This window comes from Hylobates moloch, unplaced genomic scaffold (assembly GCF_009828535.3).
Source record: "Hylobates moloch isolate HMO894 unplaced genomic scaffold, HMol_V3 SCAFFOLD_14, whole genome shotgun sequence".
NCBI classification, from domain to species: Eukaryota; Metazoa; Chordata; class Mammalia; order Primates; family Hylobatidae; genus Hylobates; species Hylobates moloch.
Genome location: NW_026652289.1, coordinates 1628433 through 1650828, shown reverse-complemented (window position 1 = coordinate 1650828; position 22396 = coordinate 1628433). Strand labels below are relative to the sequence as shown.

The window sequence follows — 22396 nt, the reverse complement described above, 5'->3', positions numbered from 1 at the left end:
GGGGTCTTCCAGAGTCAAGGGTTAGAGGGGCTGTTCCTTGAATGGCCCTTGAGTCCTCAGAGTGCCTCCCACTGGGCCGGAGGGGCTGTCCCACACGGTCAGTCCCCACACACTGCTTGTGAGCCCGGTGCCTCTATGCAGATCGGCTCCATGGCAGCTGCATCCTGGGCTCCTGAAGACTCAGGCAAGGGCGTGGCTTCTCCTCATCCGCCTCGTCTTCATCTCCACCATCCATCTGCCCTCTGCCTTGCAGTCCAGCTCAGGTACAGGCGCTGTGGCAGCCAGGAGCACCCTGGATACCACCAGGCCCCAGGACCCAGATCGCAGGAGCCACCTCATGCCCTGAGGCCTTGTCTTTCACCCTTTGGGCTTGTTCACTGCCAGTAGCAACAGGTGGCCCCAGAGGGTTCCACCGAGTGTGAGGGGGAGTGGATGGCACCTGTAGCATATTCCCTCACAGGGAGGCCTGGGCTCTGTCTTGGGGGGTCCTGTCTCGGTTTTGGGGGGAATGAGGGTATGAGCACCTCCTCTAGCCTTGCCTCAGCCACTGGCTAGGGTTCTGTGAGGTTCAGTTTAATGGGGACTTGCCTGTCTCCTGACACCTTTGAGCCGTGGACTGAGCAGGCCAGAAGGAGTGGCAGTGTGTGAGCCGCCCATGCAGCAGGTGGCCTAGGGTGTGGAGCAGACAGGGCACGGAAGAAGAAGCCTCTCTGCCTAGAGCGGGAAGCCGAGGTCACAGCCACCTCTGCCCTTCTGAGTGTGCACCCTTCCGTAGCCTCAGCTCGGCTGGCCAGTCGATTGTATGAAGTCATGTTTTTACTGTCAGCTCTGGCTTGGTATTCCTGGTGCCCACTCAGACTTCCAGGGCCCGTGTGAGAAGCTGAGGCTCGGATGACCTGCCCCAGGTGTAGCCCCTGCTGCCGTCACTTTGTCACTAATCAGACATGTTTGGTGACCTTCCCCTGCCCATAGCCACTGGGGCTGCAGTGCTGGTGCTGCTGGGATCTGGGTTTGGGGCGAGGCCCAGGACAGTAGCGGCTCCAGACACCCTTGCTTGAGGCCCAGCATCTGCACTCCCAGCCTGGCCCTCCTCCAAGCTGGCATTTCTGCCACACCCACGGGACGCTCCCGTGCTTCCGCAGCACCTGCGAGGTGGTGTGCTGGCCTTGTCGTGGGTAAGTTTAGAAACCGGAGCAGCTCGAGCTGACTTCACACTGTCCCCACCACAGGGTGGGGTGCGCCCACCTGCCCTGTCCATGTGGCCTTGGGCCTGCAGGGGAAAGAGAAGCGGGACCCACAGGGCGAGCCCCCTCTGTAGCCCGCGGCACTGATTCGATCTCAGTGAACACCCGTCAGCCCATCCAGAGGCTAGAAGGGGGAGCAGGCGTGAACCTGTGCCAGGGCACTTCAGCAAGGGCGCCTTGGGCCCAGAAAGCGGCGGGAGCTGGGGGTCGTGGGGCCGCCGCCAGCAGTTCCAGGCAGCCTCTGCTCCGGCTGCAGCATTCCAAGCCCTGTCCTCCTGCAGGAGCGGCGTGTTTGGTTCCTGTTTTCCTGCTGCCATGGCAATGGGGCTGGGGAGCTCCCTGGGGCCAGAGCCGGGAAGGGTCACTGTGCTGCGTTCCCGACCCGGCCTGCGCCCAGGCCTCGTTTTCTTCATTCCAACACAACACAGGTCACTGTTCGGGTCAGTTTCCACTGGTCTTAGATTCATTTTTCTTTTGAAACAATTTCAAAACTCCAGAAAAGCTGCAGAATCAGCCCCTCCCCTTTGTGGTCGGGAGGGAGAGGTCGGGATGCTATGGAGGAAAGTAGGTCAACCCAGGCACACCAGGAAGCTGTGGGAGGGGATTAAATCCCGCGGGAGCCCTGGGCCTCGGAGGTTTCACACCAGCTCCTGAAGTGAAGTCTGAAATGCCTTTCTCCAGGCAGGGCTTGCTTCTGCTTTGTTTTTCATTAGACATGGTGGATTTGGTGGACAAGCCAGGAAGGTCTGCATGAATTAAAAGAGATATTGGGAGATGTGTTCTGGGGAGAATGCAGCCGAGGCTGAACCTTCTTGAGAAATCAGTTAAGGCCGAGGAAACGGGGATGCCCTTGAGTCCACTCTGTTTCAGAGCAAACTGGAGTCAGAGACGCAGCACCCAGCGCCCTCTCCACCTGTCCCCACCTGCACAGCCCTGCAGGCTCATCCCACCCCTGCCCCTGTCCCCCCAGCAAATGAGCCTCGTTTCCCTACCCTCCAGGCAGGTGTCTGGGCTCCGCGTGGACCAAGCACAGGGGCACCTGTGGAGTTCACTTTTGGAGGCTCCCTGAGAGGGCCGCTTTGTGGGGTCCAGGGATGGAGCCTCTGGTCCACCGAGCACGTCGTCGGGCCTGGCAGGGGGCAGGGAATACGTACATCGCTGGGCCTGACGTGACCACGCAGGATCTTGGGGATGTCCCCCTAAGGGCCTCTGCCCTGTTCATGGCCCCCTTCATGAGCCGTCGGGCATTCCTGCATGGCTTCACTGTGGCCTGCCCTGACAGTCATTCAGGGCATGAGTGGGGAGGAGGCCTCCTCGTTGGGACACCTGCTTTCCAGGGCAGGCCGAGGTGGGTGGCCAGGCCATCACTGCAGGGGGACGCTGCTGAGAGCCTCCTAAGGCCAGGCCGAGGCGTGCTGAAGGTGTCCCTGGTGCTGTGCAGAGCCCGGAAGCCTGAGGGGCCGGCACAGGCCAGACCAGTTGCCGTGACTGTGGTGGCTCTGCAGTCAGAACCTGCCCCAGCCCATTCTCAGGTCATGGGGGTGCCACCTGGACACGTTTTGCTCACTCCCATGTTCTCTTTCCTCAGGTGCAGAGGCCAAAACCATTTTGCCCAAGAAGGAGAAAATGAAGCTGAGGCGTGAGCAATGGTTGCAGAGTAAGTCCATGCCTGCGTCTCGAGGCAGCTGCCGGCCTAAGTCCCACCCCATGGGCCCTCCTATTCCCACAGCCGCACGATCTGGCCTTCTACACCAGCCACACTCCCTGCGGGGTGCCCAAGGGATCACCCAAGACACTTCAGAGGCTGCTGTGGGGGCCGAAGGACAGTGCAGGCACAGAGAGGGTGGCCATGAAGACTTGGCAGCATGGCCGAGCTGGTCTGGCCTGTTCTGGGTGGCACTGCCACCCCGTCCGTGTGGGCACCTGCAGAGCTGGGCTGCCTCCCTTTGGAGGACGGCCTTGGGAAGCTGCTGCTCTCGGCTCCTTGTTTGTAAAAATTACCTATTTTTGTTCCCCACCGTGAAATTTTTTATTGTGGAAGTAACCTGTGCTTGTGGAGTTTTCATGGTTCAGAAGTGCCTGCAGTGATATGTGAAATCCTTCCAGGCCTTGCCCGCGGTGAAAACAGTGTCTGCGCATAGCGGCGTGGGTGTGGGCAGGGCTCCTGGTGTCCCCAGACCCTTTCAGGCCTGTGGCTCCCTCTTTTCTGAGGTCAGCCTTGCCACATGCTCCCAGCCACACGTCTCCGCAGGCTGAAAGCCACACTTCTCACTCAGGTTGTTTTGGACTATCTCCTTATTTTTCGTGATGCTGGATATTTGCCAGTGTTTTTCTAAGATTGTTTCTCGTCAAAATTATTTTGTATTTTTTGGTTATCTTTTTAGTGTGATTCTGCTGACTTTGTGAAATTAATTTGGAATATTTTCTTTTTTATGTTATCTGCTGTATTTTTTCCTTGGAGGTTTTAAAGAAAATGTATGTTTTTCAGAGGTAGGACCTAGAAAACTTTGTCAATTTCTTTCGTGATTATTAGTTTTATGGTTTCTGTCCCTTTTTGGATATTTCTTAGGGAAATGATTCATTCCTCCATTTTCTTTTTCACAGTTCCTAGCATAGCTGTGAAAGTGGATTTGGACGGGCTACTGGACTGTGGCCATTTGGACCCTGATTTTCTAGGCTGTGATTCTTTGATGATGTGTAAATTTTATTCCATGGCACTTGGTCCTTTTTTTTTTCACAACTTGAGTCAATTTTGGCCACTCATAAAATGATCGAATTTGTCTGACGATGGTGTCTCATGTCTGTAATCCCAGCACTTTGGGAGGTTGAGGTGGAAGGATCACCTACGCCCAGGAGTTTCAGACTAGCCTGGGCTATATAGCAAGACCTTGTCTCTTCAAAAAATGTAAAAGTTAGCCAGATTAGGTGGTGTGTGCCTCTGAGCCGCTAGTCCTAGCGACTTAGGAGGTGGAGGTGGGAAGATCGCTTCAGCCCAGGAGTTTGAGGCTGCAGTGAGCCATAACTGCACTAGCGCACTCCAGCCTGGGTGACAGAGTGGGTCCTTGTCTCTAAATAATATTAATAATCAAATTTAGTCAGATCTCAATCTTTATGTGTTAGTTGCCTTCTTATTAAATATTCTGTTTTCTTTATCATTCTTTATTTGTATCTCCACCTTCATTTCTGATTAAATTAAGAAGTTTTGTCTCTTCCATTTAATAATTAATGTATTTAATAACCAGTTCTACTCTTTTGTCTTCAAAATTATTTGTTTTTATTTTGATCACTCCTCTGTTTTAGCTTTCTTTGGGTTTCAGTTACTCTGCTTATCCGTTTGTGTCTGTTTTGTTCAGGAGTGAAAGGCTGTTATCTCTAAATACAGCTTCGGCTACATTTCCCAAGTTACTTTTACTTTGTATTTTATTATGAAAAATTTTATTTAGGAAAGTGGGAAGAATTTTATAGTGAATACCCTGTACCCACCACACAGATTTCACAATCTTATTACATAACCGTTCATCTAGCAGTTTCTGTCCATCTACCAACATGGGTTTTTTGAAATGCGTTTCAAAGTAAATGGCAGACATCAGTACACTCCACCCCAAATAATTCTGCTAGAGTTCGTGGTTCTTTTTTTTCTTTTTCTTTTGAAGATTGTATTTACATAAAATGAAATGCACATCTTAAATGTGCCATTCAATGATTGCTGACAAATGTAGACACCTGTGCAGCTGAAATCCTGTTCAGGTTATGGACCATCACCCCCATTCCCCGGCAGTCCCTCACCCCTCCCAGTCAGTTACCTCTCCCACCTGCCCCAGAGGTAATAACCGCTGTGTCATCCTTTCTCGTCCACAGTTGAGCTTTTCTTGCCTTAGACTTCATATAAATGGAATCATGTAGGGTGCACTCTTTCTGTGTCTGGCTGCTTTTGCTCAGCGTAATGGTTTTGAAACCCATCCAGGCTGCATGTAGCAGCAGTCCATGCCTTTTGATTGCTGAGAAGTATTTCATTGTGTGAATACACCATTTGTTACTCACTTTCCTACCGATGGGCACCTGGGCTTTTTTCCATTTTTAGCTACTGTGAATAAGACTGCTCTGAACATTCTTTACAAGTCTTTTTGTGGACATGTTTTCGTTTCTCTTGGGTAAGTGCTGAGGAATGGAATGCTGGGTCATAGGGTAGGTGTATGTTTAGTTTTATAAGCAGCTGCCAGACGCTTTTCTAGAGTGGTTGTACATTCACACTCCCACCAGAGCCTGTGAGAGTTCTCTGGGCCCTCAGCTTTGCCAACACGTGGCGTGCCGTCCCCTTAGCCTTGGCCGTCTGGTGATCATGAAATGGTATCTCAAGGTGGTACTCATTTTCATTGCCACCAAAAGAGCATTTTCATGTGCTTACTGCCCATTTGTGTTTCAGCGTCAGTGAAATTCGTTTTTCATGAGGCTTTTTGCCTTTTTATTATTGAGCTCTAAGAGTTCTTTGTCCTAGAGTCCAGTCTTTGGTTGGATATGTGTTTTACAGATGTTTTCTCCCAGACTGTGACTTGCCTGTTCATTTTCTTTTCTTTTTTTTTTTTTTTTTTTTTTTTTGAGACGGAGTCTTCGTCTGTCGCCCAGGCTGGAGTGCAATGGTGCGATCTCGGCTCACTGCAAGCTCCATCTTCCGGGTTGAAGCGATTCGCCTGCCTCAGCCTCCTGAGTAGCTGGGACTACAGGCGCCCGCTACCATGCCTGGCTAATTTTTTTGTATTTTTAGTAGAGATGCGGTTTCACCGTGTTAGCAGGGTGGTCTTGATCTCTTGACCTCGTGATCCGCCCGCCTTGGTCTCCCGAAGTGCTGGGATTACAGGTGTGAGAACTTTTTTTTTTTTTAATAAACGGGAGTTTAATTTTGAGAAGTTTAATTTATATTAGTTATCGCGTGTGTGTATGTATGTGTGTGTGTGTCCTATTTAAGAAAACTTTGCCTAATCCCAAGTCATGAAGATATTATTCCTGTTTTCTTCTAAAAACTTTATACTTGGAGCTTTCATATTTAGTTTTTTTTTTCTATCTTGAATTGTTTGTCTGTGTGGTGTTATTGGTTAAGTTCCTTTTTTCCCCCTAATATGGATATTCAGTTGTTCCAGCACCATTTGTTATAAATACTTTTCTTTCCTTGTTGGATTGTTTTGATGCCTTTGTGAAAAATCAAAAAGTCTCCTAAGTGTAGATCTGTTTCTAGGCTGTCTTCTCTTCCATTAATCTATTTGTTGTACCTTAGCAAAAACCATACTGTCTTGATTACCGTAGCTTTAGCATTAGTCTGGAAGTCGGATAACATACGTCGTTTTTGTTGGTTTGTCTGTCTTAAGGTTGCTTTGGATATTCTAAGTCCTTGGCATTTCCATATAAATTATCATTAGCTTGTCTATTTCTTTAAAAACAACAACAAAAACCTAGTGGGGTTATGATTGGGATTTCATTGAATGTATAGATCAATTCAGAATTACCATCTTAGCAAAGCAAATCTTCAGATTCATGGACATAGTATATCTCACCATTTAATTTTCATCATCATATTGCTAAGTATTTTATAGTTTTTTATGCTGTCATAAATGCAGTTTTTTCTCAGCTCTCTGCTAGTATGTTAAAATACAATTGGTTTTTTAAAATACTAATCTTGTATCCTGTGAATTTACTAATATTATGCATTAGGTCTGGTAGTCATTTTGTAGATTCCTTAGGGTCTTTAGAAATGCATGTTTTCTGTATGTGTGGATTTTTTTCCTTCAGTTTGCTTTTTTTCCCCAATATGTGTTGAAATTTTCCCTGTGGATCTGCATGCGCCACCCCACCTCGCCTTTGTGAGGACAAGCTTGCAAACTTTATCCTTGCTGTTCCTCCCCTTGCAGGGCCCTCCCACTCCTGGAGGCCTCCCCCGGTCACTCTCCATCCCTTGCTTTGCTTTGTTTTGTCCACACACCTCCCCAGTGCCCAGGTAGCGCCTCTGTGCTCCACTACACAGCCTGTGCCCCAGCTGTGCTGCGGGCAGTGGCTCCCCATGCCCTGTGGGCAGGAGGGTGGGTAGTTGGAATCACACACATGTCCCACTTGACTTTCCCAACCCTCAGTTGTCCTCCGAGGCGGCTGGGCCAGTTCACACCCACCCATCAGCTCCCTCCGTCCTCGAACACTTGATATTATGAAACATTTAAAAATTTGCCAATCCATGAGGTACAAAATTGTATTTTGTAGTAGTTGTAATTTTCTTTTCCTTGATTTCTGATCCAGTCGAGTGGCTCCTACTGTATTTTTTGGCCTTTGATTCCTCTTTGTTTTTAGTATCTAATTCATACGTACTGATTTTTAGGAACAGTGTGAGAGGGGAATCTGACTTTTTCCCCAGGAGGACCCCAGTTTATCTAAACTCACGTGTCATGCTCACACTTTGCCCAGTCTGCCCTGCGTCCACTGAGTGTTCATCAGCACTTTTGCCACACTGTTAATTTCTGTTATTTTATGATTTGCTTTAATATCCGATAGCCCTACTTTCTTGTTGCTTGTTCTTTGTAAAAAATGTTTTTACTTTTCTTATGCATTTAGTTGTTTTTAAAAAATAAAATTTAGAATTAGCTGCACAGGTTTCACCAAAAATCCTGTTGAAATTTTAACTGAGGCAGCATCCGATTTTTCTGGAGTAACTGACAGAGAAGAACTGCACTCTCCCGTTGGTTCTCCTGGCTGCTTGGAAGCCGGTGTTTGTGTGGGGCCTCCCCCAGGTGCTGCAGATGAGAGCAGTGCTGAGTGTTCCCAGGGCATGGGTCCCGCCCCGCCGCTGCCTCGCTCCCTCCCTCCCTCCCCCCCCTCAGAATTGAGTGGGCCGGGTGGGATTGTCGATGTTGTGGTCATCTTTTCCTTGCTCGGATTTGTCATTGAGTGTCTAATGTTTTGCCCTGAAATGTGATACTCACTGTGGGTTTCTAGCAGCTCATCTCTGTCAAGGAGCTTCCTTCCATTTGTGGTTTCATTGTAATTTTTCTCATGCCTGGGCAGTGAATTGTGCAGAATCTTCTGCACACTGGTGGTGGTGACCGTAGGCTTTCTCGCCTCTTGAGCGGCCACTGTGGAGGGTCGCCCTGAGGCATTTCCCAGGAGAACCATCCTTGCATGCCTGGGGCTCACCCTGCTTAGGCACAAGGTACCTTCTTTCGAAAGGCTTCTGGCTTTGCTTGCTGAGCTGCGGGCCTCTGTGTCTGTCCTCAAACGGGAGCCACACGCCTCTGCTTTACTTTTCCTGGCCTGGGTCTGCAGCCTGTGGAGGAGCCATCTGGCCTGGCCCGCCCCTCCCTACCCCAGCTTCCAGGGTGCCCTGGCTCTCTTTTGATGAGGTGCCGAGTAACGTGTCTACCACGGTCCAGGCAGGGTGGAGTAAGCGCTGGATTCTTACCTTATGAACCCCTATGATTCCCAAGGCTGTGGAGAGCTGGTGTACACCTTCCAAGCTCTCAACCTGCATGGGGGGCTGAGGACCCAGAGGAAGGGTGGTGGTCTTTGTCCCAGGTTCTTGTCAGTGATTTGGAGGCAGGTAAACACACCCTGCTACAGGGACCCAGGGCAGGGTGGCATCCCCTGACTTCGGGTTGGTAAGGGTGGGCCCTTCAGACCTTGCTCTGCGAGTCACCTGCCCTGGGGGCTGAGAGGGGCACCGCTGTCCCAGACAGCAGGATTGGAGAGGAGCCGGCTGTTGTCACCTCTGGAAACCCGGGCACTCCTCCCAGGGGGCACAGGTGCTGCCATGCCCGGGCCTGTGTCACGAGCTGGCAGTGTTTGAGCTGCAGGCCTGTCCCGCTGGGTTGCCCTGAAGAGAGCAGGCTTTGTCTGCGCTCCACAGCCTCCAGGAGCCACGTGCAGCGAGCAGCATGTCCAAGCATGTGTTCTCTTAGCAGTTTTGAGATAAATACATTTTTAAATTAAATCAAATCCCAAGGCCATGCCCCTTCTGTCCAGACCCTGCCCAAATCCCTTCTCTAGCGTGGAGGCCTCAGCCCTACCTGCCACCCCCCGTGGCCCCAAGCCCTCATGTCTGTCCTGGGGCTTCTCCCCTTCCCTCTGGGGAGCCTTCTCCCTCCTGGGAACAAAGCTGAGCCTCCCAGGCTGTGACTTGCCATCTGAAGTTGAGGGCCCCTTTTCCTCATTTCCCTCTGTCCCCTCTGCTCGGTGGCCGTGTGCACTCTCCTACACGTGCTCCGGCCGCAGTTGCCAGCGTCCCTTTGCAGGAGAGATCCTCTGGCTGCAGCTCCACCTCATTGTCAGCCCTGCGGTTAGAAAGCCAGCTCTGTCACTAAGGGAAAATAACTCAAGCCTGCCCGCCCTGCAGGTTCCCAGGGGCGGAATGGGGGCGACAACGGGAAGGAGAGAGGCAGCAGGGCCGGGCACCCCGCCAGGTCTCTCGTGGGCCAGAGGCTCTGGGCCTGGGCTCCTCCTCTGCCTCTTGTTTGCCTCTAACGTCGTTTCTCCTTCCTTAGAAATCGAAGCCATAAAACTGGCTGAGCAGAAGCACAGGGAGGAGCGGAGGCGGAGGGCCACGGTGGTGGTGGGGGACCTGCACCCACTCAGGGATGCCCTGCCCGAGCTGCTGGGGCTCGAAGCTGGCAGCCGGCGCCAAGCCCGCAGGTGAGTGTCCGGGAGGGGTGGCCCTTTCCAGGTTGTGGGGCTGACCCGGGTCCAAAGGTGGAGGGATATGAGTGGGACCCACGGGCCACGGTGGTTCCAAGAGCTGGGGCTTCAGCCGGTGCTCCACGCAGGTACCCTGTTCCCAGGGCGTGAGCTCGTGAGGCTGGCGGAGGCTGCGGGGGACGTTTCAGGAGCACCCAGGCCCACCCTTGTGAGGAGCCTGGTGGCTCTGCTGCTGCCGAGCTCCCTCATGTGCCCCTCCCCCCACAGTGGCCACAGCTCCTGCCAGGTCCCGCTGGGGGTCCCCCCACCTCCCTGTTCTGCCACAGCCTCCACCCCGCAGAGACCCTGCTGTGCTCAGCCGAGGCCCCTGAGCATCCACCATGCCCTTCCCGTGCCTCTGACGGGCTCCAGTCTCCCCTCCTGAGTGGACCTTTCCCTGACGCCCGCCTAACACTGCACACCCTGCCCTGCCTCTCACTCCGTCCCACAGAGGGTGGCCTGTGAGGACGGCTCAGGCCTGCTGTCGGGTGTGGTGAGGGTGTGGGACCCACACATACAGGGCCCTGGGACACACATCCCAGAGCTCGTCCTCATGGGGCGGGAGCTGCCTCGTGCGTCCTCCCCAGGAGGGACGGGGCCTGGTGTGAGTGCGTCTGCTCTCCCGAGCTGTACCTACCTGTGTGGGAAGCACATGCCTCCCAGCCTCACCACAGGTCTGGATATGGTTTGTTCTTCAGGAAAGAGGCAGGCCCCTGCCCCACCCTTGGCTGCTGGCATCACAGTGCCCCTCCCCCGCCCCTGCTGAGAGCTGGGGTGATGGGTTCTGGGCCCTTAGTGCGTGAGCAGCCGAGCCAGCGGGCCTGGGCCTGGGCCTGGACCCCAGTGGGGCCCTTCCACCCCCCTGCCCTGGGCAAGGCCTGGTCCCGAGCATGAGCCCTCCTCCTGACGCACTGAGGTGCTACCTCCAGAACCCTGTCACCCAGTGACCCAACCCCGCCACCCAGTGACATGACCCCGCCATCCAGAGACGCAACCCCCAGTGACACAACCCCACCACCCGGTGATGGAACCCCCATTGATGCAACCCCGCCACCCGGTGACACAACCCTGCCACCCAGTGACAGAACCCCCAGTGACACAATCCCGCCATCCAGTGACGCAACCCCCAGTGACACAACCCCGCCACCCGGTGACGGAACCCCTAGTGACGCAACCCCGCCACCCAGTGAGCCATTTGCCAGTGGCAGGTTCCATGTGCCCTGACAATGTGGATGTGGCCCTGCCAGCCTGCTGTGGTGTGTGCACCACAGGACGGCTCAACCAGGAGGGCGGCGTCTGCATGACCCTCCCTGTCACCTCGCAGGGGATGCAGCCTGCCGATAAGCTGCTGCCTGTGGCACCTGTCTCCCGGGAGCTTGGCTTTCAGTCTCTTTGTGCCTGGGTCACATGCACGCCAAAGGAGAGCAGCCTCTGCCCTTCCCCTGTGGCTGGGAGGCACCGCCCAGGTGTGGGTGCTGAGGCTCTGGGCTCGGGCGGGGGCTGTATAGCCACAGCCCAGCTTTCAGGGCTGGCTGGAAAGAGGCCGGGCCACTCTGTTCTGTCTCAGCTTCTGGGCCTTCTTCATTCATTTGTGTCATCTCTATGCTTTTTTTTTTTTTTTTTGAGACGGAGTCTCGCTCTGTCGCCCAGGCTAGAGTGCAGTGGCATGATCTCGGCTCACTGCAAGCTCCGCCTCCTGGGTTCACGCCATTCTCCTGCCTGAGCCTCCCAAGTAGCTGGGACTACAGGCGCCCACCACCATACCTGGCTAATTTTTTGTATTTTTAGTGGAGACGGGGTTTCACCATGTTAGCCAGGATGGTCTAGATCTCCTGACCTCGTGATCCGCCCGCCTTGGCCTCCCAAAGTGCTGGGATTACAGGCGTGAGCCACTGCGCCCGGCCTAATTTTGCCGTTTAAAAAATAATTTTCTTTCTCCTACTAACTTTCCATCTGGGGAGAAAGCAGGGGCTGTGTGCAATGTCAAACCTGGAGTCCATCCTTTCATGGCCCAGCTGCCCAGGCTCGGGGGTGGCAGGTCACACGCTGCAGGCCCAGGCAGCTCCAGGCTGGCATCCCGCGGCGGAAGCACTGGAGCACGGGGTCCAGAATAGGAGCAGCCGCCCGGAGTGGAGATGTGATGACCGAACATTCCTGGTTCTTGGACAAAAATGTGACCCTGGTCAAGTATCCTTTCCCTGTTTTCAGTTTTCTCATCTGAAAAATGTGCTTAGGGCTCCCAGAAGGGAGAGGGCTGTGTAAACACCCAGCCCCCAGGCCGAGGAGGATGTGCCCCTGCCTCAGGGCTGCCTGCGCCTCCGTGCGGGGCTCTGGGCCGGGAAGGCCCATCTGCTCTCAGCCCTGAGAGCCTCCTGTCGCTGGGAGTCGGGAGTCCCCATCCCTCAGATGTGGCTCAGGCAGCAGTGCCTCCTGACCCTGCGGGAGCTCTTGGAACGAGCCCTATTTAAGACAGGCTTTAGATTCGTAGAAAGATGGCAAAGGTGGTGCCAAGAGCTCCGTGCAGCTCCCGCGTCCCCGCATGCTGTTCCTCTGACATTAGTGTGGTACGTTTGTCACATGTAAGGAAACAGTACCAATAGACAAATAGTGAGCTTTAAGTAATTAATAGTTAACTAAAGCCCATACCTTAGGTTTCTGTCATTTTTCCCTAATGGCCCCTTTCTGCCTCAGGATCCGTCCAGGATCCCACGTGACATTCACATGTCATGGCTCCCTAGGCCCCTCTTGGCTGTGAGTTTCTCAGACTCCTCTTGGTTTTGGTGACCTTGACTGTTCTGAGGAAGCTGTCCGTCAGCTGAGATCTGTCTGATGTTTTTCTCATGGGTACGGGAAGGGACTGGGTTTGGGGAGGAAGCCCCCAGAGGCGAAGTGCCACTATCACTCCACTGTATTGGGTACACCCTGTCACCTGACCCACCGTGAGGCTGAGCTGGCCCCTGCTGGGTTGAGGCCCCCCCGCTCCATGCTGTCCCCTTTGGGAGGAAGTCGCTCTGCAGCCCTGGCCTCGGGGTGGGGGTTGTGCTCCACCTCCTGGAAGACACAGATTATTTGGAATCCTGCTGGAAAGGAGCTTTGTGTGTTCTCCCCGTGTATGTATCGCTCACGCGTTGTGTTGGTCTGGACAGGTGGATGTTTAGTTTACACTCGGCGCTACTTGACTTCGGTGCCGAAACTGTTCCAGCGTTGGCCACCAGGAGTTCTTGCAGGTGCCCCCAGCTCCCTTTAGCCACATTGACGTGGGGGTCGTGTTTTTAGCTCTTTCCCACTGCCGAGCACCAACAGGTACTCCAGGCACATCTTGGACATCTCCTGCCACTCCTGCTGTTTCTCTAGGGAGCCCTGGCCCTGGTATTGCAGGAGGTGTGAGACCCTGAGATCTGGGGCTGGCGCGCCTGGGCGGCGGGCCATGCCTCTGGGAACTGCACCTTGGTCCCGGCAGGCAGGTCTGCCCCACTGACCACCACTCTTCGACTCTGATGTGCTGTGGGCTTGAGGGGTCAGCAGGCGAGCACCAGTGGCCTGGGAGGCTGGAGGGTGGACAGCCCCTCCCTCCCAGCCTGGAGACCTGCCTCGCTTCTCCCCTTCCCACCTAGCAGGGAGAACATCTGGTTTGGGCTGGCAGAGCCGTCCTTGTGGAACCCAAGCATTAGGTCCTTGCCCCATGGCCCCTCCCAACCCTCAGTCCCCTCCCAACCCAGTCCCCTCAATCCCCTGTCCTGGCACCCTGCCCTGAGGGCCTCATGCCCCTGGGGTGCGGGATGCAGAGCTGGAATCTCAGAGGCCAGGGCAGGGCCCATGTTTGGGGCCCACGTCGCTCCTGGCTGGGAAGCAGGCATCGAACGACACTTGACCCCGGTGACACCCCACGCTCTGGACCTCCGCCTCCTGTGTGCGCTTTGTGGGCGATTGTAGGGAGGGCAGTGGTGGTGATGTCGCTGCTCCTGCCTGGAGGGAGTGCCGTGGGGACTGGGGAGGGTTCACACTGGGCGGAGCCAGGCTCCGATTCCTCCACGGCTTCCTACTGCTAGGTCTCACGGAGTCGCGTCCCTGCCGGTGCATGCCCTTGGCCCATGACGATAACTGCCCAGCACTCTGTCCCCGGGGCCCTGAACTCTGGAAACCCCACTAGGAGGCTGTGCGTCCCACCTGGGAGGATGGGGTGTGGGACGTGTGGGTGGGGGACGGTCCCTGCAGCGGGGAGGGGAGGTGCTGCGCCTGGCCTTGTGGGCACTGCAGCCACCCTGGGTGCAGCTCCTCTGCTTTGGGACCTTGGAAGGCATTGGTCCTGCCACCACTGCTAGTTCATCTCTTAAAGTGAGGGTGCAGCTCCAGGGCCCGAGGTTTCCCCAACCAGGAAGGCTGCCCTGGACCCAGGCTCGGGTCTCCTGACCCCAGCACGTGGCTGCCCAGAGTCCTGGCACCGGGGGTGCACCTAGAGGAGGGGGCCCCACGCTGACGGCTTCTGCAAGGGTGGGGACCCGGGACAGCTCTGGGCAGTCAGTGAGGGAGCTGCTGCTCGGGGGTGGACACAGGGAGGGGGTCAGCCGGCCAGGGGGGCAGAGCTTCTGCTTCGGGGCAAGGCTGGCCCAGGATAGGCCGTGGGGAGATGTCGTCAGCCCCGGCAGAGCCCCTGCAATGAACGGAGTTGTGGCTTCCAGCGGGCAGAGGGGATGCGAGATGCGAGGGGCTGTCATCTGCTGGTGTGAGCAGGAAGGGATGGGGACTGAACCCTTCCCCAAATCAGCACAGAGCCAGGGTTAAAAGAAAGTGGGCGCTGAGGGCCATTTTGGGCAGACACAAAATGTCTGTCGTTCATATTTTAAGAGATCCATGAATAAAACATCAAGTCTCCTGGCCCGAGGCTAAGTGTAGGGCTGGTCTGAGGACTATGCGGCTCTGCCTTCCCGCCGTCGTCTGGGTCCCATCTCACTGTGTGGACGGGAGATCTGAGAAGGTGCCTGGTGTGGCCTTACAGGTTCTCTGTTCCTTTTAAGGCCCAGGTCGCTGTCCCATCTGAACATTTGGCCAGGTGGGCGGCTGCCTTGGCCGGCTGACCACAGGGAGTGCAGGCGAGCTCCTGAAGATTCCCATGGTTAACTGAGGGTGAGAAGCTCCGCGGGGAGCCAGAGCCTGCCTGGGGTGGACGTCAGAGATGAGAGTGTCCTGGCCGCCCGCGCCCTTAGTCAAGGCCCAGCTTGGCAGTTTGGAGATCCCAGGACTAAAGGAAATAGCCAGCAGCACTCAGGAAACCTCCTGAGTTCCTCCACCTGTCCATGGGGGACTGCAGCACTTGTTGGCACCCCCCGCAGGTGCAGGCAGGGCAGGATCTACGGTGGGTCCGTGCCCCTGTCCCCAGGTTCAGTCATCAGGAGGGCAGGTGCAGCTCCCCACTGTAGCATAGCATACGCCTTCTTCTAAAGAGAGGACTTGGGGACATGTAGGCTTGGGTGGGTGACTCAGCCTTCCTGGGAAGTGGTGTGTACTGCGGGAGTGGGACCGGCTCTGCCTGCCAGGGTCCTTTGGCCTGAAGCGTGAGGTGTCTGCGCAGCCTGCCCTGGCCAGGCAGGTGGGGTGGAGATGCTGTATGTCTTGAGACGTGTTCCTGGCTGACCACTCTCTCCATGCCCCTCGGAGCCAGGAGGAGCTGCAGGAGTCACCAGATTCCACACGGAGCAGCTTGGGGCCTGCGGTCACAGGACGGTCAGGCAGTTGCACTGCTTGTCCAGGGCGGTCACAGGACTGGACTGTCAGGCAGTTGCACTGCTTGTCCAGGTCCAGCCTCCACGGCCACAGTACAGCTTGGAACTTGCGGTTCTACAGTGGTTTGGTCACCTCCGGCCACCACGACGTCTGCTCCAAGAAGGGAGGAGCCAGCCTCTGCCCACGGGAAGGTGTTTAGGGGATGCTGGATGCTGACTGACGTGGCTTCTCTGTGTCTACAGCAGGGAGAGCAAGAAGCCCCGGCCCTCAGAGCTCAGCCGGATGAGCGCAGCCCAGAGACAGCAGCTTCTGTGAGTGCACCTTCCCACTTCCCCAGGGGTTCAGCTCCTGAGTGCCCTCACCCCGCCCACCTCCCCAAGGGTTCAGCTCCTGTGTGCCCACACCGCGCCCTCTCCAGGGGTCCTGAGCGCCTCCGGCCTGCCCTCCCCAGGGGTTCAGCGGCTGAGAGCCCCTGCCCGTGCCTCTAGTCCCCTCCATGCTGCTCCACTGGATCCTGCCTATCTGCTCCAGGGGGGCTCTTCAGTGCAGTCAGGTCCTGTGGCCCTGGGGCAAGTACCGCCTCCAAGGAAGGCTTCCAAGGGGAGTCAGGGATCTAAAATGATGGGCGGACGCAGCCCCCTCTCCGCCCCTCCCCTCCCCTGGCTGGTTGAAATCTGGATGATCATGTTTGGTTCTGTGGCTGGGCACTGCGGCCCCCAGTTAGCAGGGCTAGGACGATGTGATTTGCAGAAATTTGTACTCAGTTGTTCTCGTGGGTACAAAAATCTCCAGACCATGCTCTCTTGCCTCTTCATAGACTCAGCTCCAGTTTCCACTGAGGGAGCCACACTTTACACCCTTATAAGATGGTTTTAGTTAGCTACTGGAATGATTTTTTTTTCTTTGTTTTTGAAATGACTTTGCTAAGATATTTCTCCGTAGGGAACATTCTGTGTCAGTTTCTACCGAGGCCCATTGTGCCTTCCAGTTTAGAATCTGAAGTCTGTTTTGTGAGTACGATTATGTTTAGAAGCTGGTGTCTGTTTTGTGAGTTCAGTTATGTTTGGAAGCTGGTGTCTGTTTTGTGAGTACGATTATGTTTGGAAGCTGGTGTCGAATGGTAGCTCCAAAGATTTCTTTATTGTCTTGGCCCTTCTTCAGGGGCACCAATTATGCACTTACGGGATCTCTAATCTGTCTTCCATCTCGTGTTCTCTAATCCATTTTTACTCTAGACACTTTGAGGAGTCTAGAGTGAAGTATAGATAGTATAGTAAACTGTCTTTTTTAGTTTTTTAAAAAGTTTTTATTTTTATTTTTTGGAGACAGTTCCTTGCTCTGTGGCCCAGGCTGGAGTGCAGAGGTGTGATCGAGGCTCACTGCAGCCTGCGCCTCCTGGGCTGCAGCGATCCTCCTGCCTCGGCCTCCTGAGGAGCAGGGTCTTCCCGTAGACCTTTGTGTTTGTCCTCTTTGGTTTCTGCTTCTCTGTCTATGAACTGAGTTCTTCCCGGGCCAGTCTTGTCTGGAGACAGTTTGCGAACGGTAGAGCCCTCTCCGTGTGGTCCTGCCTGGCCTCCCTCTCCGCCTCTCCCCAGCGCACAGCCTGGTCCAGGGAGCCCCTCCCTGCCTGGACAGGGCGACGGGTTTTCCTCTTGTAGACTCTCTGTCGCCCACACCCCTTGGTGCCCCCATGTCCTTGCGGTCGCGACATTTTGAAGCAGCTCAGGTTAACAGGTCTCCTGGTTTCATCAAAGATCGAGTTTCGTTTCTTGCTGCTACTGAGAGGAGAGCAGGAGGCCCCTTGTTCACTCCGTGTTTTGAAAGGCAACAGAGGTCCGTTCCCTTTCATGTCCATGGTACTTTTTGGCGCGTGTGGACAGGGCTCAGGTGTTTGAGTGGCTTGGATCCTTCAATCCCAAGATCCCAGTGGGAAGCAAGAGTGTTCCCCTCCCTGGGTCATGCTCCCGTGGGGGCTTCATGTTGGGTGTGAGCCTTGTAGCTCCTGGAGCTGGTGGTCTGTACCCCAAGGCTGCTCCCCTGAGTACCAAGCCAAGGAAGGGCTTTTCTCTCAGGTGGGAGGCCCCTGTCTATGGGTCTCTGTTTACGGTTGTCCAGGATGGCATCTGGAGGCCTGGCCCAGCATGGGAGCCACACAGTGCCAGGGGCACCGAACCCGTGTCCCATAGTGTCTGAACTCAGGCGCAGGCACAGGCTCCCCCTGCAGCCCCTCCCCGTGCAGCTTCGCTTCCAAGCGTCACTGTCACGGCTCCTTTCCTTCCCCAGCTCTGACCCAGGACTCTGCCCGATGGACCACAGCGCTAAGAACCTGGCCTGGGCCTTCCCCTGGCCTTGGCTCCTCAGTTGCCCCAGGTGGGACCTTGTTGGGTCCTGGTAGCCCCAGAGATCACTAGTGATGTCCAGTGACTGTGACTGAGACATTTCACCCTGACTTTACGGGGAAAGCCCCAGCTGCCATGCTGGGGCCAGGGTGGCAGTGGCAGGAGGAGGTGGTGGTTAGTGACCAGCAGAGCCCTGACCGCCTCCTGCTGTGGAGACGGCCCCAGCCCCATTGTCCTCTGTGGCTCTGGTGTGTGGGCACCCCGCCCAGGCGGTCGTCCAGTGGGGTGTGAAGGAGCCTTGTTAACTGCCCAGGAAACCAGGGCCAGTGTGGTCCAGCCTTGCACAAGGCTCCATGCACACGGGGCACACAGGCTGGAGGGGGTACAGGTCCCACCTCCCCACCACCAGGCTCAGCGCCTCTTGGCAACTGTGGCAGAGCCCATCTGGGAGCTGCCCCCGAGGCTTCTGTGCCTGAGATGGGACCCAGGTCACCCTTGTGTTCCACAGGGCAGCTCTCTGGCGTGCGGGTGGCTGCTCTGGGTTTAGAGCAGGAGCTGAGTGGCCGCTGGGCTGGGTGGCGGCTGGGGTGAGCTGGTGCCGTGCTGGGTCGTCGCCGTGGCACCCATCTGGGGCTGCTGCGCCCCCCTCTGCTGCAGGCCTCTGCCGGCTCAGGCTCTCGGGTCTCAGCTCTCGGCTCTCCTCCGTGTGTGTCTATTTTGGTCGCCCATGGAGGGAGCCGTCTCTTATGTAAGGTGTGAGTCTGCAGGGCTTGTGAGTTGCCGCCCCGTTTCTCAGCCTTGGCAGCAGCCCCATCAGCCCCAGACTTGCTGGCTGGGCGACACCTCAACAGCAAACCCCACAGTGGGCACTGCCAGGGCTCTGGGATGCATGTGGCCTAGAGGAGGGCCCGGGGCAGCCCCTCCCCTCCTGCCGGAAGTTTCCGAGGCCCCGACACTCAGTCCCGTGGTGGCCCCAGGCCTCTGCCATTCATTTCGGTGTCTGACATGCCTGGGTGTTGAGGGGCTGAGCTGTGTCAGATGCTGGGGGTGCTGAGGGGTCTAGGGGTTCCTGCCTGCTGATCTGTGGTCTCCATTCTTTCAGCGAGGAAGAAAGGACCCGGTTTCAGGAGCTGCTGGCCAGTCCGGCCTACAGAGCCAGCCCCCTGGTGGCCATCGGGCAGACGCTGGCCCGGCAGATGCAGCTGGAAGATGGCGGCCAGCTCTGAGCAGGGCAGCGGGCATGCCACAACTCCTCAGGACACATGTGTGGGCCAAGTAGAGAGCGCCGGCCCCTCAAGGACCATGGCCTGAGCCTGGTGGACGCCCTTCCCTCTGGTCGGTTGTGGGGCTCAATAAATGGCTCTGTGAACTTCCCCTGCACCGCCAGGGCCGTTCCCATGAACTGCTCCCTGATTCACAGGGCTGGGCCCACCCTGGGACAGCTGCCCCCGCTCTCCTCAGGACAACAAGCCACATCGCTCCGCTGGGGGCCCCAGCCCCCACGCAGTCAGGGTGGACCGTGCACAGGGTTTGTGGGGACTGCAGTTGCGGAGGCCCCAAGTCCATCCCTGAGCAGACACTGGTGCCCCCAAGATAGCCTCCTGGCTGTGTTGGGAAGGAATTGTGCCTGGGTGTGGCCCCAGCTGTGCCACCAGCCACCCTGATTTGCTTCAGCCTTGGTTCCTGCTGCGGCCCTGGTGGGATCCAGGAGCATTGAGGCCTGCAGGGGCTGCCGTGGGGGCTGGCTCAGGGCCCTCCCCACCTGGGGGTCTGTTTCCCTTCCAGTCTCCCCTGCCACCCTCAGTGACCAGGGACACAGATGGCCCTGGCAAGGCCCCCGGCCTGCTCCTTGCCTGTTGTCTGCACCCCCTGGGCTGCACCCCTCCACCCCACCCATTGCCCTCACCCTGCCCAGCTGCTCCACACCCAGGCAGCCCACTGCCTTGCTCTGGGGGCAGAGAGCAGAGGGTCCTTCTGCAGGGAGGAGACGCAGAGTGGGCCCAGCCCTGAAGCTCTTGCTGACCCGGAAGTGAGAGAGGTCCTCCTTTGTTGCTGGAAGCCCTGGGATTTGGAGGTTGGTTTTTGGACTGTGAATCAGTGACTGATCAGTCCTTGTTTTCAGGTTGTGGAAAGCAAGGGGGTGGTGTGTCCCCAGGCCCCTGAGGCCCAGCTTGGCTCCCTCTGCCCGAGCTCCCCCCATCCCAGTGCCCTGCGGGGCCTGGCTGGCCCATGTCCTGCAGTGAGGCTGGGCAGGCTGGGTGTGGTGGTGCACCCCACTCGGAGTGTCTGGGAAGTGCAGAGCAGGACCACTCTCAGCTCCCAGGCGGTGGCCCAGCACCCTGCGCCTTCCCAGGCTGCCTGGGGTGGGGGTGGTCCCAGGGACTCCGGGGCCTCCTGGCTCCAGGGCATGTGGGTGGCCCCTGTGCACAGCCTCTCTTGTTGTGAGCCCCCTTGGTCCGACCTCCCCTGGCCCTGCTGCCTGCTCAGGATTCATAGCCCCAGCAGCCCCGCCAAGGCTGCCTGGCGAGTGGGTGGCTGAGGCGAGTTGGAGCCTGTGTCCCTTCTGTTCAGTGTCCTGGCCCTTCCCTGACACGAGCAGACACGGCATCCACAGAGACAGCCTGGACACCCTCCAGGGCCCCGGCTGATGGGACAGACGGGCGTACAGGAGCCACAGGCAGCAGATCCCACGCTCCCTCGGCCGCGGCCGGCTTGGCTGCCCAGCCCCAGCTCCTTAGAGAACGGGCTTCTCGCTTCAGAGGAGCTGGTCACAAACCAGTGCTTGCAACAAAACCATTTTTGTGGTAGAGCGAGTGTTGGGAACAATGTCTGTGGGATGCACACAGCGCAGTGCGGTGGGGAGGCGGGCGGGGGCGGCTTCCACTTTCTCCAGCATCCTAACCCCACAGTCTGGGTTTCTTGTGAAAAACCTGGCCGGGCGCAGTGGCGTACACCTGTAGTCCCAGCACTTTGGGAGGCCAAGGCAGGCGTATCACTTGAGGCCAGGAGTTCAAGACCAGCCAACGTAGTGAGACCCCATCTTGACAAAAACATACAAAAATTAGGCAGGCATGGTGGTGCATGCCTGTAGTCCTAGCTCCTGGGGAGGCTGAGGTGGGAGGTTGCTTGAGCCTAGGAGGCCATGGCTATAGTGAGGCAAGATTGCGCCACAGCACTCCAGCCTGGGTGACAGAGTGACCCTGTCTCTAAAAAATAAAAATGTAAAAATGCTTCTTGCTTCCTGGTTTTGAAATGACTCCTGTCTGGCTGTGGCTCGCAGCCCCTCTTCTAGGGATCCTTGCGGGCTCAGGGGCCTCTAACTCCTCCCTGGGTGAGCAGCCCCCGGCGGTGCCTGAGAGTCGTGTGGAGGAGGGTTCTGTGGAGGGAGGAGGGTTCTGTGGAGGGACAGCGACGGGTACTTGGCCGGGCAGGAGCAGCGGCAGGTGTCCCATCGGCTGAGATGGATGCGGACTGTCCCAGGAAAGTAGCCCTTGATAGTATTCGAGGGGTGCCACCCCAGCATTCTTGGCAGGTACAGAGAGCCCGACCCTCAGCTAAGGCCACAGCTGGGGCGGGGTCATCCCGTGACAGAAGAGCGTCCAAGTGTGGGGTTCGCCGTGGCTGTCAGCTGAGCTCTCCTGGCCACCATTGAGAGGGAGGCTGGAGGCGGACGATGGGGTGTGTGCATTCTCTGGACAGACACCTGGGGCAGAGCCGCTGAATCAGCAGGTCAGAGAGGATGACCAGGAGCCTCAGGAGAAGGAGCATGAATCCCTCGGTCATCGATTTACACAAGTTCTACAGTTGACTGGGCTTTCATGCCTTTTAGACCCCGGGGCCCTCGGTGCATTTTTCCCAGTTAAAGGATTAACACAGCAGATCAAAGCTTCCTGGGGCCTGGAGGTGCCTGGCGCTGGCCTGTGGGACTCTTTGAGAAGCTCTGGGCTGGGACCATGGATGCCAGGCTCGAGGCCCACAGACCCGGCCTGGGCACGTCCCAGGTGCCTCAGCCCCAGGCCCAGTGTTGGCATACGGGGGGCTGCAGGGCACCATGGGAGACGAGAGGCAGTGGGAGGAGTCCCCCACCCTGCCAGTCCCTCAGGAAGGGCAGTGTCTGGTTGCAGGGGTTGTGGGGTGTTGGCCAAAGGAATAGCAAATGCCTGGCCCAGAGTGAAGGGCTCCTGGCTGGGATGGCCACAGGCCCTGGGGGGTCTCCCTCAGCCCTGGGCAGGCCCAGGTTCTCTTTCCAGGTGCCCGGGATCTCCTTTGTTCCTGGCTGTCCTCAGGCTGCACTTAGTGTGGCTGCTCCAAGGGGGGCCGAGGAAACCACCTCTCAGCACCTACCAGGCTTCTGTAAGGCCCACACCCAGCAGCTGTTGGATCTGCCTT

General features: G+C 56.7%; 1 protein-coding gene across 3 annotated transcripts in view; it reads left to right on the top strand.

Moving 5' to 3' along the window:
- SLX9 (SLX9 ribosome biogenesis factor) overlaps positions 1–21237 on the top strand; it is a 37932-nt gene extending 16695 nt beyond the window's left edge. For 2 of the 3 annotated variants that reach the window (XM_032176116.2, XM_058427609.1), the window contains exons 3-6: positions 2833–2901; positions 9758–9905; positions 15911–15979; positions 19110–21237. In XM_032176116.2, coding sequence (XP_032032007.1) covers positions 2833–2901; positions 9758–9905; positions 15911–15979; positions 19110–19233 — 410 coding nt within the window. In that variant the 3' untranslated portion in view covers positions 19234–21237. The remainder of the gene's footprint in view (positions 1–2832; positions 2902–9757; positions 9906–15910; positions 15980–19109) is intronic. The other variant, XR_009209704.1, reaches the window with a different exon arrangement.
- Positions 21238–22396: the final 1159 nt, after the last annotated feature.